At 45.4% G+C, this 17,431-nt stretch overlaps 1 protein-coding gene across 3 annotated transcripts; it reads right to left on the bottom strand.

Moving 5' to 3' along the window:
- Positions 1 to 3: 3 nt before the first annotated feature.
- LOC114592277 (zinc finger protein RFP-like) lies at positions 4 to 16,486 on the bottom strand. 3 transcript variants are annotated; one of them, XM_077921938.1, is made up of 9 exons: positions 15,989 to 16,486; positions 13,699 to 13,794; positions 11,925 to 12,155; positions 10,579 to 10,601; positions 9,114 to 9,232; positions 7,854 to 7,886; positions 7,272 to 7,301; positions 6,109 to 6,291; positions 4 to 792 (listed from the first exon to the last, which is right to left on the bottom strand). In XM_077921938.1, the coding sequence occupies exons 1-9, from the start codon at positions 16,421 to 16,423 to the stop codon at positions 275 to 277; spliced, it is 1,668 nt and encodes a 555-aa protein (XP_077778064.1). In that variant the 5' UTR covers positions 16,424 to 16,486; the 3' UTR covers positions 4 to 274. The 3 variants fall into 3 exon arrangements, with proteins under 3 accessions (XP_077778064.1, XP_028576172.2, XP_028576173.2); XM_028720339.2 differs by lacking the exon at positions 6,109 to 6,291 and having other exon boundaries at positions 15,989 to 16,483; XM_028720340.2 differs by lacking the exons at positions 6,109 to 6,291; positions 7,272 to 7,301 and having other exon boundaries at positions 15,989 to 16,483.
- Between the last annotated feature and the right edge of the window lie 945 nt (positions 16,487 to 17,431).

Genomic DNA, 17,431 nt, shown 5'->3' with positions numbered 1-17,431 from the left:
GGCTTTTGAGGGAAAAGATTATTTATTGGGAATGTTCAGGTGTTTCTTTTTCTTAAAAAACTCCGCTGCAAAGTAAATTCCGGGAAAGGGAAGGGAAAAGAACCAATGTTTGTTTGTTTTGTTGCTTGTGCTGATTGTGACTAGAACGAATCCTCTCAAAGGGTCCCAGAAAAGCTGCCAAAAAATGCTCTTGAGAGGGAAATGCTGGTTTTATATCAGTCATTCTGGTCAGGAGAGAAACTTCTGCTGGGCCTGTGAGGCAAATATAGTGTCTTCAGGAGATCCTGAGCTGTGTTTTACCTCCACCCAGACAAAAGAATGGGAGGAGAGTCTCTCCAGAGAACGAGGCTCCTGAGAACGTGTAGAGTTCGGCTCCTGAGTCAGCGTCAAAAAATGACACACGTCCCCCTTCATAGTCCAGAGTCACTCGGATCCTCTTGAGGTCCCCACTGAGGGACAGAGGAGGGTCATCAGGGGAGGTGCAGGCCCAGTACTTGCTTTCAGACTTCTCCACAGCCCAGATTCCTCCCTCAGGACTGAAGGGAAGAAAGCTCCTTCTCTTCACAGACTTCCTGGCAACCCCCACAGTCCACCATCCCTCGCTTCCCACAGTGACCTCCCAGAAATGTCTGCCTGCTGTGAATCCCTCACGTCCCAACACAGAAGTACAATTGTTGAATCTCTCAGGGTTGTCCGGCAGGGCTTGCCTTTTATCTCCCAGTCTCACACTTTTCCGATCCTCGGACAGGATGAGCCTGAGATAGGCTGTGTCTGGATCCAGAGTGACATTTGCTGTTGGGGGGAAGATGAGGGAAAGAGAAGAGAGACAGAATCAGCCCAGAGTCAAGAGACGGACATCCTGATCCAAGAAACAGCCCAGGAACCAGACTCCCTCTCATAAAAACAGGACTTATTTGCATTGCATTTAGGGTTAGGACCCTCCTCTCCTTCTTCCAGACTCTCATCAGAATAAACTTCAAATAAAAACCATCCTTGCTATTTTTGTATTCAATATACTTCCTATATTGTGCCCTTCCTGTCACTTCACAAATCTTCAGAGTAAAAAGTCCCATTTTTTTTTATTTCAGCTCTGCTGTGTCAGCTAAGGAGAGGGAGGGCAGAAGAAAAGGGAAAATGCCCTCCTCTGACACACTCTGTGTGAATTGGCTATTTAGGGCTCCCAGGGGATGGCGAATGAGGACAGCCAGTTTAGATGGGCAGACAACAGTCATGGACCCTTTAATGCCCTCAATATGGTTAGAACTGGGGAGAGTGTCAATGTGGACCCAATTCTGCCTCAGCTGGAGGCAGAACTAATGCTGCCTCAAGGGTTCCCTCTCAGTGAGGGAGACAAAATTGTATCCCTTTGTTTCTGAGAAGAGGAGCAAATGAACAAATGTAATTTCCCTGGTGTTTCTATTCTCACCACAGGGTGTCACTTCGCCACCAATCCAATTCTCAACATCAGATACCCTTTTAAATGTGTTTGGAGTGGGGAAGGGTGTTATTGATTTTTATTCTTGTTTTTTATCCTGTATTTTCTATCTTTCTATTTTTAATGTTGTGAACGGTCCTGAGATCTACAGATGAAAGGTGGCATACAAATTTAATAAATTATAATAATAACATATTTAATGGTTTGTTCCGCAAAATAAGACTGAACCAAGATATCTACAATTCCTGAGTCCTGACATCGGGGGAAGATTCGGCTATAAGAGGCTCTAACAGGGAATGTGGCTGCATATGAATCTTGGGGGTGTCAGGCTTGAGGAATTCTCTCCCCCTTGCCCTGTTCACACTAAGAGGCAGGAAAGAAACAAGAAAGTTATTATGTATGATTTATTCAGTCAACACGGTAAAGACCAAGGAAAAGAACTCACTCTGAATGAAACTCACCTACAGGTGGTACCTAACACCAAGAAAACTAGCGCTAATACGCCCAGGAACCACACCAAAATGCTGGAGAGGGTGCACCTCCACAGGCACATACCTCCACATGTGGTGGGAGTGCCCCAAAATCCAATTAATCTGGACAACAGCCATACAAGAAATATGTAAAATAACTAAGCAAGTACCATATTTTTCGCTCTATTGGACGCAGTTTTTCCTCTCCAAAAATTGAGGGGAAATGTGTGTGCGTCCTATGGAGGGAATGCAGGCTTGTGCCACAGCCGCGTGCAACCCCTCCGGCAAGGAGAGGCTGCACGGGGCTAAAGGGGAAGCCAAAACAGCGAGCGGGATCCATCCCGCTTGCTGCCTTGCCTTCTTCCATAGCTGCGCGCAACCCCTCCGCAAGGAGAGGCTGCACGGGGCTATGGATTCTTTAGCCCCATGCAGCCTCTCCCGGGAGGGGCTAAAGGGGAAGCCAAAACAGCGAGCGGGATCCATCCCGCTCGCTGCCTTGCCTTCTTCCATAGCTGCGCGCAACCCCTCTGGCAGGGAGAGGTTGTGTGCAGCCTGTACGCTGCTCTTTGGGGCTAGGGGGAGAAAATATTTTTTTTCTTGATTTCCCCCCCTAAAAACTGGGTGCGCCCTATGGTCCGGTGAGCCCTATGATGCGAAAAATACGGTATTAGAAATCACCCCAGAATTGGCCCTACTAAACATCTTCCAAGACAATAATGTCCACTTACACCACAAAGAACTCATAACCCACATACTTTCAGCAACCAGAAGCATCATAACTAGACACTGGAGAGACCTGTCAGGAGTAAGCATGGACCAGTGGTACCAAATAGTATGGGAAACAGCCTTACTAGAAAAATTCACCAACAGACTGAAACTGACATGGGAACAAATAGAAGAAGTATGGCTCCCCTTTATCACACAGCCCAACAAGACAATGACAAAAATCCACCAACAGCATACAAATCAATATGGCTAACCTGATCCAAAACAGCCACCCACCCCACTCACACATGAAAACAAAGATCATCACAGCCAATCACAAACAAACAACCACACCCTAGGCCAGCCCCAACCTCTCTCACCACCAAAGGAACACAAGTGAATCACAGAGAGCCCGCACAAGCGACGCTGACACAAAACCCCACATATATTAAGTAAAATAGAAACATTGCCACCCGACCCCACCCCCACTCACCTTTCCCCCCTCCACCTCTTTCCCCCCTTTCTTCCTAATGTCTCAACAAATGAAACTGATCTGTAAAAAAATGTTACTTGAAAAAAAGAGAGAGATTGCACATACTTTTGTAAACCAAGAAAATATTTAATAAAAATACATTTTTTAAAAAACAACATGGTAAAGACAAGGTATTCTGGTTGTTCCTCCATAACAGAGTTGCTTCCACTGAACTCCTCCCCCTTCCCCCTCTAGCAAAAGCATTTGCTTCTATGGCGTCTGTCAGTGGACAATTGCCTTTGAGCTCTTTGTTCTTGGACCCTTAACGAACGCTGCGTTTTGGGAGAAAGGGGGCTGGTTATGCTGTCCAATGACGTGTCACCTTGCTGCTCTGCTTCCCCTTCTCCCAACACTTCATAACTTTGCTGTTCTCCTTTCTCAGAGCTGCTAACTTCCTCAACACCCTGCTGTTAATTTGAGACTGTCTGTTGACCTTTCTAAGTTCCACAACTAGCCTGCATTCTGGGGTGTCCCTCTTATTCACAAAGAAGACTGGGGACCCTCCAGGCGCTTGGGACGGCCTAATAAACCTGCGTTCCAAGTTCTTCTTCGGGAACTCCCTCAAATCGGCCAATTCTGCCTCCGACATAACTGGTGGGCATCTGGGCACCAGACAGCAGGTCTATCTGCAGTTGTAAGGCCTGTGGAGAGGTAGCCTATCTGCCTCCTTTTCACAGAACACGTCTCTATAGGCCTTATACTGCGGGGTATAATAAATAAAATAATAATAATAATAATAATAATAATAATAATATAATAATAATAATTTTTTATTTATACCCCGCCCTCCCTAGCCAAGGCCAGGCTCAGGGCGGCTAACAAGCAATAATAAAAACAAGTTGAATGATTACAACTTAAAACAAAATTAAAATACAACATTAAAATATTGAAACATTAAAATATTAAAATGCCTCATTAAAGTGCCTCATCGCAGGAGGAGAGGAAAAGAAAAAAGAAAGAGAGGGAGGGAATAAAATTGGCTCCAAGCCAAAGGCCAGGCGGAACAACTCTGTCTTACAGGCCGTGCAGAAAGAAATCAGATCCTGCAGGCCCTGGTCTCATGAGGCAGAGCGTTCCACCAGGCCGGAGCCAGAGTTGAAAAGGCCCTGGCTCTGGTTGAAGCTAATCGTAACTTCCCTAGGGCCCGGGACTACTCTACTCTCCTGTGAGTTTCCCTCTTACCTCTGTCCCTTTGGCTCCTACCTCTTTTGGCACTTTGAACCCTAGGCAGTGTGCTTGGCAGTATGCTGAAGCAAACATTATGAAACGCTGCCCCCACGCTATCACAGGATCATGAGCCACTTCATTCCCAAAACTAGAGGTTATGTGGCCAGCTTTGTGACGTGGAACATCATCGTTTCCTTGTGCCCAGCAATTCTACCCCCATGGGCTGTGTAGCATAAGTAACTTGTCCCAACACCAGCAGCCTGCCATCAATGGTTTGCACATCTAGAGGGGCTTCCAGCCGCTGTGTGTCAACCTTCTGCTGCTCCACAAAGTCCGATCCAGAAAGTCCAGGGAGGCCCCTGAGTCTGAGGGCCTGCACCTGAGCTCTGCGGCCATTCGGGAATTGTAGCATCACTGGCACCGCAATTCCAGGGACGGCTGTTTCAACCTGAGGCCCTTTTATTGACTTGCATCCCAGCCGCCAGCCTCTTTCATGGACTGGGGCTTCTCGCTTCCCACCATTGCTTCCTTAGGCTTTGGCCCTCCCTCTACACAGGCCTCTCTACACAGGCCCAGTAGTGATGTATGGAAGTGAAAGCTGGACCATAAAGAAGGCTGATCGCCGAAGAATTGATGCTTTTGAATTATGGTGCTGGAGGAGACTCTGGAGAGTCCCATGGACTGCAAGAAGATTAAACCTATGCATTCTTAAGGAAATCAGCCCTGAGTGCTCACTGGAAGGACAGATCGTGAAGTTGAGGCTCCAAGACTTTGGCCACCTCATGAGAAGAGAAGACTCCCTGGAAAAGACCCTGATCTTGGGAAAGATGGAGGGCCCAAGGAGAAGGGGACGACAGAGGATGAGATGGGTGGACAGTGTTCTCGAAGCTACCAGCATGAGTTTGACCAAACTGCGGGAGGCAGTGGAAGACAGGAGTGCCTGGCGTGCTCTGGTCCATGGGGTCACGAAGAGTCGGACACGACTAAGTGACTAAACAACAACAACAACAACTACACAGGCGCAGACAGAGAACCTCCTGCCCTTTTGCTTGGGCACCTTCTTGCCAAATGTCCTGGCTTGCCACATGCAAAGCAACGGCGAGTCTCTCTGCGGCGTCTGCCTCCATCCATCCATCCAGCTTCAGGAGTCACCCTCCCTGCTGAGCCCAGCTGCATTGGTTCGGGAGCATCTTCCTGTCTGGGTATACTGCCAACTCTCTTTTCTGGCATGCTAGGAATGTGGTTTCTCACAAACATTGGCCGTCCTTGCCCCCTCTTCTCCAACACCCTCTGCTGCTGTCTCAGGCCAATTTGCAGAGAAGCTCGTACTAAATCATTCAAAGATTCAAGGGGCGCCATTCTCGACAATTCATCCAAGATAGATCCATTCAACCCCGCTCGGTACAAAGCGGCCAAAGGCGGACTGTCTGCCTGCCACCCAAGCTTCTGCACCAACAAGATGAACGAAGTCCAATAAGTAGAGACTGAGTCACTGCCCTGACATAGGTTCAGCAGTTGCTGCTCGTCCATAGCATTCTGCAGGGGATTTTGGAACATACTATCCATCATTTGCAAAAACTCCTCCAGGTTTGAGAGTGCGCTGTGCTGGCTTGCCATAAGAGGAATAGTCCATAATTTAGCGTTCCCTTCCAGCAAACTGATTAGATAAGCGACTCTCTCCTTATCAGTCTCAAATTCTCCCGAGTATAAGTCTAGAATATAAAGCGCTACCGTTTTAAAAGCTAGATATTCATCAGGTTCTCCGGAGTATGGTGATGGATAAGCCACATGCGTCTTACTTGCTCTGAGAGTCCTCTCTGCCTCTAGGCGCAATCTCTGTTCTCCCAGGGCTCCTGCTAATGTATCTAATTGTGATTCCAGCTGCCAGCTGTATTGCCGGAGTTCATTCAGGGGGTCTCTTGGCTCCGCTGCCCCAGCCCCTGCTGGGTCTTGACCTTCCATTGCCGCTCTCTGCTGTCCTTCTGTGTGAGAGAGATTGTAGTCGAGTCAAGCTGCCGGGTTTAGTACAGTATTTCTCTCCCACACACGACACAGCATGCTGACAGTTTTATTACTTTCAGATTTATTCAGCAATTATAGAGTTTCAGCAGTCCAAGTTTCCTTGGGTCATCCATCACTGTCAGAGTCAGTTGACTCGACTAGATTCCTTTTCCGGCCAAGGCAAGATACTCTCCACCTTTCCTCCCCACCTCCTTCCGGTTTTACGCTGTTCTTCTAATCTACTCTTTCTCCTGCTTTTTGGAGATTCTGGCACTGTTAGCCCCTCCTCACCTGGAGTCAAGTCTAACCCCCCCCCCCTTTCTCCTGCATCCTGTTCTTTCAGCTCTGTGTTGCTTTCAGAACTGACAGGCAGCGTTCCAGAGCGAGAGAGGCTTATCCCACTTTCGCTGTGTGAAGGAATCATGTATCTACTCCTCTCTGGCTCTCCCCGCTCCTCTTCAGATTCCTCTCTGTCTGTCAGAAAGGAACACGGAATAAGGGTGGGTGTGATCTCCATCATTCCTCCTCCTCTTCCCTCTTGCCCTTATCAGTCCAGTCCCTGACAGGGGATGGGAGTCAGAAACTGGCGAGAGCCACTGCCTTTCTGCCCTGACTGGAGGCTTCCTGGTGGCACCAGCTTAGCTCCTGCTGGAAAAAGGATTCTGGGCAAGATGGACTCTTCTTCTGACCCAACAGGGCTCTTGCAAAGTGCTTTGATCACATGGAAAAGTAACCAAACTCTCTCTAGGAAGGAAATAACTCTTCCCTCCTTAGTCCACACGTTCTCACCCTGTCTGCACCTTCGAGTCCACCTTCCCTGCCTTTGTTGTACATAGGAAGAACTCAAACAGCAGGGATAGACTCAAGTGCTGGGTCGCTTGAAATTCTGAAGCACAGAAACTTTCACCCCCTTGAAACACCACCACCACCCCATGAATTTGGGACTCCATGTGAAATTTACCTTTCTGAGGTTTTCCAAATGACAGAACCTCTGAGAAAGCAAAAAGATATAATGTTTAAGGCTTACACAGCTATATCTAAAATTAAAAAAATCATTACAAAACAATGCTTCATAACTTATCATACATTGTTTCCTTATTTCAAGCAAAAGATTAAATCATAGAACAAATTACTAATGAGAAAACTGTATGACTAAGAAATTCACACAGCCAACTTCTCTAGCTGCTATTCCCTGCATTGCAGGAATCTGGACTAGATGACCCCTGGAAACCTTTAAAACTCTTAAAACTATTCTGATTCTATGTGAAAATCAGAAATGGTAAACCGTACTGGAAAATGGCAGAATAAAATTATTCGGAATCCATGAATGAAATGGGGATCTATACTGGATGGCAGTGCAATTTCCATCTTTTAAAAGGTTAACATCTGCCTGAAGTGAACAGGTGGGGAAAAGCTATTTAAAGCCAGAAATTTTAGACATGCTAACGCTATTGCTGATGGTTCCAAAGTCTAAAGAACAGACTGTTCAACACCCATGAAACACCGGTCCCCCATCCCTCCTGTTCCTTCCCTGGAAATTTACCTTCTTGAAGCTGTTCTCTGAGTAACAGAGCATCTGAGGAAGCAAAAACATAAAGTGTAAGGGCGACTCTCTTCCACCAGAAATAAATCTCCATACAAAAATAATGCTTCATAATGTAGCATTATTATAATTTAAGGAAAAGATGAACTAGTAGGGGAAAAAATTGTAAACAAGAAAACCATAGAAAGAATCTATGGAAATAACTAAAGCTTCAAAACTTAGCAAACATAACACAAGCTTACAAATAGCAGAACAAAAATATTCAGCAAGAATCCTGCTAGTCTCTGAACTTTGTCACTGAAATTGGGCTCTACATTAGAGGACTGGAGGGGAGGCAGAGCAATAGGAATCCTGTAAAAGGAGGCAGAGAGGAGATGGAGGCAGCCTTAACATTTTCCCCAAGTAAAGTGATGGGGGTAATAATTAAAGCCAAAATTGTGAAACATAAGGAGAAGCGAAGTTCGATGAGGAAGGATTGGCAGAGCTCTCAGGACAAAAGGAAGTCCTTCCTCACAAATCTTTCAGATTGTTAACGAGCATAATTGTGCCCTTTGGGGCTCGTGTGCTCTTGCTTCCACTCTCAATGGGGGAACTCTCAGGAGATCTTGAAGGCTGAAGCCCTAGATATGGCAGCTGCAGGGGGACGTCTGAGGAGGAGATGGCTCAGGCCTTGGCTCCACGGCTGAGAAACAAGCCTGAGCAGGAGGCAGAGGGGGAACTGGGGGCTTCTTAATGCCCACTGACTCCATTCGGAGCAGGAAAACCTCCAAAAGGACAAACTCAGATTGTGCAGACAGGGAACCACAAGGAAAAGGAGGTTGTGTATAATTGTAAACAGATACATAATGAATGAAAGAACCCTGATTTTGATATGCACTTTGATATGCCTTTTCTTCTTCTTCTTTTTAATTGTGACAGACACCATTTCTCTTCTCCAACCCCCCCCCCCCTGCACCAGAATAACAATGTATATGGGGAATTCTGGGGAAAACAAAATAATGGCTGCACCACCAAGAAGGAAGGTATCCTGGTGATACCCATGTCTGTGGTGAGAACAAAATACAAAACAATAAGAGCCTGGCGTGCCCAGCCTTGGACTATAGGCAATGACCGTTTTGCACAGGGGTTATGTTTTTGACCCCTGCCCCTTTTCCGGTCACTTCCAGGTTGCGGTGATGCACATGGTCACGGTCCCACGTAAATTAGTTGTTGTCTGTAATATATGCCCAATATAAAACCCTTGCAGCCATTTTTCATTACCTTTGAATTGCTTCATGACATCCTCCAGGAGAGGGTTTATATCACAGAATTCTGAGATTCTCCCCTTCAGCTCTGGAGGGAAAGCCAGTGGATTCACCAATGTCTCTCTTTTCTCATACCTGGTGAAAAGAAACACAATGTGAGTCTGTTCAAATCCACAATTCCACAAATCCACAGAAAGGAATTGAGAAAGAGGAAGAGAGCTGCAGACAGGGAGGCACAGAAGGGAAAGATTCTTCTTCTGCACTACGGACTCCAAAGCCAGACATTTCAGGACCAGAACAGCAACCGCAGGCCTCTGAGTCTCCCCGCTTATATTTACTCAAAGAAGAAGCACCATCATGTGATATCAGGGGGCATGAATTCTCTGAGTGCCTGGTGACAGCACAGCATCTTTCACTAGATGTCCCCAGAGAAGGTGTGGAGAAGAAAAAGATGGTTGCTGCTGTTCATATACGTGAAATGTTCCTTATAACCTCTCTCCTGAACCTGAGTGACACATTGAAGTTACAAATTACAGGATCAGGAACAAAGGTAAACCGCTAACTCTCTTCCTTGTGAGATTCCCCCCACCTGGGGATATATCACACTTGGTGAAGTGGCCAAGACAGTGCTGCAGAGCAACAGCAGTAAGTTTCCCGTGCGAGGAGAAAAGCTTTCCCTTAGAGTAAATTCAAAGCATTTGTTTCTTGAGCTTGGCGATATCTTGCTTTGATATGTAGATAACCTCTGCTCTAGAACCAAATGATCTCAGAGGATGAGGCAGACTTTCCACAGATGTACAAGCAAACCAAGTTATTGGTCAAAAGTCCATCCAGGCCAATACAAAACAACATTACACAATTTAAATAAGTAAAACAAAAATTAGCAGGGGAAATGGCAGTACAGTGGTACCTCGGGTTAAGTACTTAATTCGTTCTGGAGGTCTGTTCTTAACCTGAAACTGTTCTTAACCTGAAGCACCACTTTAGCTAATGGGGCCTCTTGCTGCTGCCGCACCGCCGGAAAACGATTTCTGTTCTTATCCTGAAGCAAAGTTCTTAGCCTGAGGTACTATTTCTGGGTTAGCGGAGTCTATAACCTGAAGCGTATGTAACCCGAGGTACCAATGTACTTCATTCGAAAACCACCTCTGCCTGAAAGGCCCCATCATGGCAGTCTCTGAAATTTTCCATGCAACTTCAATAAAATGAAAACCCTTACGGTAGAAAGATATTTCCCCAAGAGGTCATTCATGACCTGCTCAGCAGGATAGCCTGTGATCGTATCCAGGAGAAGCTTGAGGAGCAATTCCAAGGAACTCTATGCAAGGGACAACAGTAAACAAACTCCAGGACCCCTAAACCCCCACAGATCCTGGTGTATTTTAGAGGTAGAAATCCTATTATCTCCCCCACAGTGGTCTTATGTGACTTTTCCCAGTCTTATGGAGTGATGCTAATGGAAATGAGCCAGATCCACTTACCTCTGCAAGGTGCTTCTCACATCCTAGAGGGAAAAGAGAATGGAAATCACTGCACACCACAGGCCACACTATGAAGACCCCTCAGACCCTGCAATGGAGGAACACTCTGGCCCTCTGATGTCAGTTTGGGGTAGGAACAGCTAAATCAGACAATTTTCTGCAAATGGATGAATTGTACACATTACTTGGCTGGAGAGCTGCCTTGGAAAGTCCCTAGAAGTGCAAACATTGATGGAAGGTTGTGACTCGGTTTGTGTATTGATGTATAAAGAGCAAATGAGGCAGGTTCACCTTTAAGTGTGGGCTCAGTGGAATTTCCCACCCCCCTTGGGATGTCAAGAAAAGTGTGCTCAATGCTGGAGCTCACATCTGTTTTGATTCATTTTACTTTTGGTAAACTGGGACGCAGGTGGCGCTGTGGGTAAAAGCCTCAGCGCCTAGGGCTTGCCGATCGAAAGGTCGGCGGTTCGAATCCCTGCGGCGGGGTGCGCTCCCGTCGTTCGGTCCCAGCGCCTGCCAACCTAGCAGTTCGAAAGCACCCCCGGGTGTAAGTAGATAAATAGGGACCGCTTACAAGCGGGAAGGTAAACGGCGTTTCCGTGTGCGGCTCTGGCTCGCCAGAGCAGCGATGTCACGCTGGCCACGTGACCCGGAAGTGTCTCTGGACAGCGCTGGCCCCCGGCCTCTTGAGTGAGATGGGCGCACAACCCTAGAGTCTGTCAAGACTGGCCCGTACGGGCAGGGGTACCTTTACCTTTACCTTACTTTTGGTAAGCTCTGAGGCATGAGTAGGCAAACTAAGGCCCGGGGGCTGGATGTGGCCCGATCACCTTCTAAATCCGGCCTGCAGACGGTCCAGGAATCAGCATGTTTTTACATGAGTAGAATGTATCCTTTTATTTAAAATGCATCTCTGGGTTATTTGTGAGGCATAGGAATTCGTTCCTTTCCACCACCCCCCAAAAAATATAGTCCAGCCCCCCACAAGGTCTGAGGGACAGCGGACCGGCCCCCTGCTGAAAAAGTTTGCTGACCCCTGCTCTGAGGCGGCCAAACAGCTTCTGGGAAGCCCACTACAGGGCATGAAAACAGCACAGCCGAACTGGAAGGCATTAGGATGCAAACTATTAGCAAGGAGGAAAAAACACCTTGGTTCCATCAACTCCGCAGAAGAATCTCTAGTTTGCATTAAGGTAAGGAAAACATCCCAGGTCTCTTGGTGCACCTATGCATAAGAGACTGGACTAGAGACTCCATCCACTAAGCTCTTTTACTACTTGCATAAATTAAGGAGGCCCATAATTTTTTACAGACTTATCCTTGGGCTGTTCCTGCCACCATTTTACCTGCAGGAGTTCGTTTGCTGGCTGCAGACGCTTCTTCTCCATTTCCTGGACCACCTTTTCAAGATGGGCGAGTTCCCTGGAGAGCCTGGCCAGCTGCTCATTCCTTTTCCTTGCAATCTCCTTCTCCACCTCTTCTATATGATCCAGATGGTGTTTTTCTTGTTCTTTGAGAAACTGTTGAAGTTGTCTGAACTTCTCCACTGTCTTCTGCCTCCCGGTTTCTGTTAATTTCTGTAAGAAGCAGGAGGAAAAGAAGAGACCAGAATCTGAAATGCGGCCAGTCTTCATGACATCAGGAGGGGAGTTATGAGATCTCTGCAGGAAGTGCACTTCTGATGACTTTTCATAGACATGAAATAAACTTCCAGTGGCTAAAGAAGAAGGGGAGGCAGAGATGAACACATTCTATTTGCCATCTCCATTTTTGTTGCCTTCCATTTTGTGGGAAGCAACAGCCCTAAAGCACGGAACATTTTTCTGGACATGGAGGTTCCCTGTATCATTTCATATTCGGCATAATCAAGGTTCTAAGATGTTCAGAGAGCCTCCATGGGCACAAAATACTCCTCACTTCAGACCTGTGCCATTCACGAGTACAAAGACAACAACAACAAAAATGGAGGAGGAGGAGGGGGTGGCAGAGCTAGCGTGCTCATTCCCAGCACTCCCCTATTTAAGGTAAATGTAAAGGACCCCTGGACGGTTACGTCCAGTCAAATTTGACTATGGGGTGCAGTGCACATTTCCACTTCAGGTCGAGGGAGCCGGCATTTCTCCACAAACAGCTTTCCGGGTCATGTGGCCAGCATGACTAAACCGTTTCTGGCACAACAGAACACCGTGACGGAAACCAGAGTGCACGGAAACGCCGTTTACCTTCCCGCCTATTTATCTACTGACACTGGTATGCTTTCAAACTGCTAGGTTGGCAGGAGCTGGGACAGAGGAATGGGAGCTCTCCCCGTTGGGTGGATTCAAACTGCTGACCTTGCGATTGGCAAGCCCAAGAGGCTCAGTGCTTTAGACCAATATATCACCTGCATTCACCTCCCCAATTTACTTTAAAGCTTCAGTATGGCCTGCGTCCCCTACAGATGAACAAGCGGGCACATTCAGAAACATATTTCATTAACAATTTTTATAGTAATTGCTTCAAGCAATCTATGTTCTGTAGAGCCGGGCTGCCAAATGGGAAAGAAATTCAATTCAGTTTGCATTCAAAACACAGCAATCCCCTGAAATTCACACTTCTCCAAGTTTTGCAACGTTACCCCAGCAAGGTAGTGTCTACAGAAATGCATATATTGGGGGGGTGAAGTATGAATAAAGATGTATTTATTAATATAAATAACAGAGAGAATTGAATAAAATTAGGCAGTGCTTTTTTCTGGGGGTATGCATACCCCTAAACATTTTGTGAATCTAAGTTTGGCCTCATTGAGGGGCAGTATTTTAATATGGATAGGAAAATGAGAGTACCCCTAAACATATATATTTTTTAGGGGGGAAAACTGATATTAGGGAAGATTGTCTTGCAAAATTTTAAATATAGGGAAATTGCAGGTGAAAATATTTATATACAGAGAAATCCACCCTAAAATCTGATTAATTTTCAGCATTTAAAAAAAACAACAAACCAAGCTAACAAACAAACTAATGTGGAAAAATGAGAAATGGAAAGACACCGAAATGGACAGATTTGCCCATCCCTACTCAGTCCAGACTTGATTCATAAAGTACTTGCTCCCTGCCTAATAATAATAGTGATGCTTACAAGGAGGTCTTGGCTTTCCTTGTCCAGGTCTGCTTGACAGGCCATAATTTTCTCTTTCTCTTTCATCAGAATCTCCAGGCGGCTGCAAATCAGTCCCTAAAGAGAAAAGAAAAAAACTCAGGTTAGACAGAGAGAGAGAGAGAGAGAGAGAGAGAGAGAGAGGAGGAGAGAGGAATTGACTACTTTGCTGATTTCTAGTTTCTGAAGGCCTTGTGCGTAATGGTTTGTAGCGTTGTAGTCCCCCCCTTCTATTTTATAAATTCTTTTTGAGAAATATAAAATGCAACACTTAATGCTTGCATTTTTAAAATAATTATAAATGAAGAAGTATTGATAAAAAAATATGAGTATTTGGTGGGGGGCATTTTTAGCAGCCTTTGCCAACCTGCTGCCATCCATATGTTTTCTATTGTTATTTTTATTAACAAAATATAAAAAATACAGACAAAAGAATAAACAAAAATAATAAAAGTTACAAAACAGTGTAGAGGTTGTACACACAGGTCCCACTTCCCAAACACAATTAGATCCCTGGAAATCGTTCATTAGGCGAGCGTTCACATAATGAGGGCTTGATTTCCATTATTCCCTATGGAATTACTTCTGATGTGGGATCTGTCTGCTTTCCCCCCCCCCCTCCATATTTTTTCCTGAAATGGCTGCAGCCAATCAGCAAAAAAGACACAAACAACTGATTTGTCCGTTTTCTCCTGCTCTGTGACTTGTCCAATCTCATTTCCCCACCTCTGTGGTTTCTGCTACCAAAAGGCTGCCACCAACCAGCAAAACACATGTGGAGTTTAGAGCAGTGTTCAAAATTTGCCAGGTGTCAGGCATATTTTGCACCTGGCTATTGGCCACTTCCGACCAAGATGCCTGGGTGCCAGGATGGCGCCTGATGCCTGGGGATCCTTGGATCTTGACTGTTTTCACACACTAGCAACACCTCTTGTAGAATTCTATCCATTATATTTTATCTGCAAAATCAGAATGAATTTCAGAAACCAAAAAGTATTATTGACAATTACGACTTTTGAGCTGCCTGTCCCCAAAATGGCAACTAGGCATTCGGTTTTGGTGACTGTAACCCCGGTTGAAAAAGCTGTTTGGTGCCTGGCTTATATACCTGAGTTTATACACTGGTTTAAGCACTTTCTCTTCCTAGCATTGTGGCAACATACGGTAAATCTCTGAAGCTGCTGTTTGCGTTTCAGGGGAAGCTCCTTTTGGTACCCTAGCAAAGAGAGAAAGAATCCAAATTCCTTCTTCCCAGCCAGCCCTCAGGCTTCTCCTCAGCTGCTTTTTACATAATATAACCTTAGAAGACATCTGAAGGCAGCCCTGTATAGGGAAGCTTTTAAAGGTATATTCTTTGATTATGTTTTTATATGTGTTGGAAGCTGCCCAGAGTGGCTGGGGCAACCTAGGAAGATGGACGGGGTAGTACTACTACTAATTACTTATTGTGAAGAAGAAGAAGAAGAAGAAGAAGAAGAAGAAGAAGAAGAAGAAGAAGAAGAAGAAGAAGAAGTATGGAAACTGCATTCAGGCAATTAATACCATGCATAATTCAGGCATAAGAGTTAAAGAAAATTATCATATGTGGTAGGATTGTAGTAAAATTAAAAAAAATTGGGAAATGATATATAAAGAGTTGAAGAAAATGTTCCAATTAACATTTGTAAAAAAGCCTGAAGCTTTCTTGTTAGGGATTGTAGGAAAAGACCTGCCAAGGAAATTAAAAAACATCTTCATGTATGCGACAACGGCAGCAAGAGTCTTAATAGCACAAGGATGAAAGAATGAGGAAATCCCGACTAAAGAACTGTGGCAAGAGAAATTGATGGACTACGCGAAATTGGCGAAATTGACACATAAACTCCATGACAAGGACTACTGTGACTTTAAAGAATGGGAACCTTTTCTGAAGTATTTAAAGAAACAACAAAATGAACTGGACTCCTTGGCAGGTTTTGAATAAACACTCACAATTTTTTTATCGGTAACATACAGATAGATAAAGTGAGGATCTTTACAATTTTATAACATGCAGAGAATAACATGTGCTAAGAAACCAGAGAGAGGAGCTGAGGGAAGTCTGGGGTGGGAGGTGGGAGGGTGGGGTGTGTTTTTTTAGTGGGGGAACGGGAGGGGGAATTATGGATGGTGTATTTTTGACAAACTGCTATGTTGAAATCCCTAATAAAAATATTTTTTTAAAAAAAGAGTTAAAGAAAATTGCTGAAGAATCCGCAGCTATCCCTCTGCCCCCCCTCCTTTAAGATCCTACCTTGTATTCCTCGAAAGCCTCCTCCAGAGGGATCACCTTGTGATTTTCATGCATCTTGGATTTCTCACACACCACACAGATAGGACTTTCATGGTCCTCGCAGAAGAGGTTCAGGGGCTCCTGGTGCTTCTCACAGGCTCCCCCCTTCCGTCCTCCCTCCTCCTCCCTTTCCAGACTGAGCTTCTTGATCAATTCCACAAGGTGAGCCAGTTGCCGGTTTGGGATGAGATTCCCTTTCTGGACTGTTTGTCTGCACTGAGGGCAGGAGGCCTGCCTGCCTCTCGCCCCACAACACTGGACCAGGCAGGACCGGCAGAAATTGTGCCCGCACTCTGCGGTGGTCACTGGATCCTTGAAATACTCCAGGCAGATGGAGCAAGTGGCTTCGTCGCAGAGATCTTGCACGGGACTCCCTGCAGCAGCAGCAGCAGCCATGGCTCCCTCGCGCCAAAGAGCGAGTCAAATTTCACGTCTTCTGTTTTCAGCCGCTGGGCTTTCCCCTTCCTGCAAAGGACTCCGGAAATCAACGCCCACGTGGCTTCTTTTTTTCCCTTCCCAGTTCCGACAGACCTCTGCTTAATGTTTTCTGGAGCAGCTTTGCTAGTCTCTTTGTTGCTTTGCAGAGAGGGGGGGTGGGAAAGAGATGTACACTGCCCCAAGAAGGCAATGTGCAAATAATGTTAAAAACAAATAAGCATTGTGGAGAGACAGGCTCTGTTTAAAGAAAATCCATCTTCCAGCTCTACAATTCTGTTACAGTACTGTGTTGAATAGGATCCAAAAGGCAGCAGTCTGATTGGTCCACAGGAGCCACCCAATCCAGTTCCAGGTGGAAGTGAATCCAGGTGGAAGTGATTGGCCTACAGGTGAATCCCGGAATTAACCAATCACGTGGGGCCCATTGTGTAAATACAGTGGTGCCTCAGGTTAAGTATTTAATTCGTTCTGGAGGTCCGTTCTTAACCTGAAACTGTTCTTAACCTGAAGCACCACTTTAGCTAATGGGGCCTCCTGCTGCTGCTGCGCCGCCCAAGCACAATTTCTGTTCTCATCCTGAAGCAAAGTTCTTTTTTTTTTTTAAATATTTTATTAAGTTTTCTTTCCAACAGTTAGAAATTTACAGAATAAAGAATAAAGATAAAGAGAAAAAGAGATACATAAAAACCAACTTTCCAAATTATTTTTGCCATTCCAACTGGACTTCCCCACATCTTCCGAACCCTGCGTTCTTTGCAATTAGAACATCAGCAATTTGTTACCTTATTTCATATCTTACTGTATCTTTCAAATACTAAGTTTCTAAGTTCAAAATGCTGTATCTCCGTTATTTGTACCTTAAAAATAAACATAGTATAGTTATTTCATATTGTCCACCTCGTCTTTCTTATAACTTAGTTTCCAATTCACCAATTCAAGTTGCTGAAGCAAAAGTTTCCTAATCGT

This window comes from Podarcis muralis, chromosome 2 (assembly GCF_964188315.1).
Source record: "Podarcis muralis chromosome 2, rPodMur119.hap1.1, whole genome shotgun sequence".
NCBI classification, from domain to species: Eukaryota; Metazoa; Chordata; class Lepidosauria; order Squamata; family Lacertidae; genus Podarcis; species Podarcis muralis.
The sequence above is the reverse complement of the archived record's forward strand: the minus strand, read 5'-3'. Positions and strand labels throughout refer to the sequence as shown.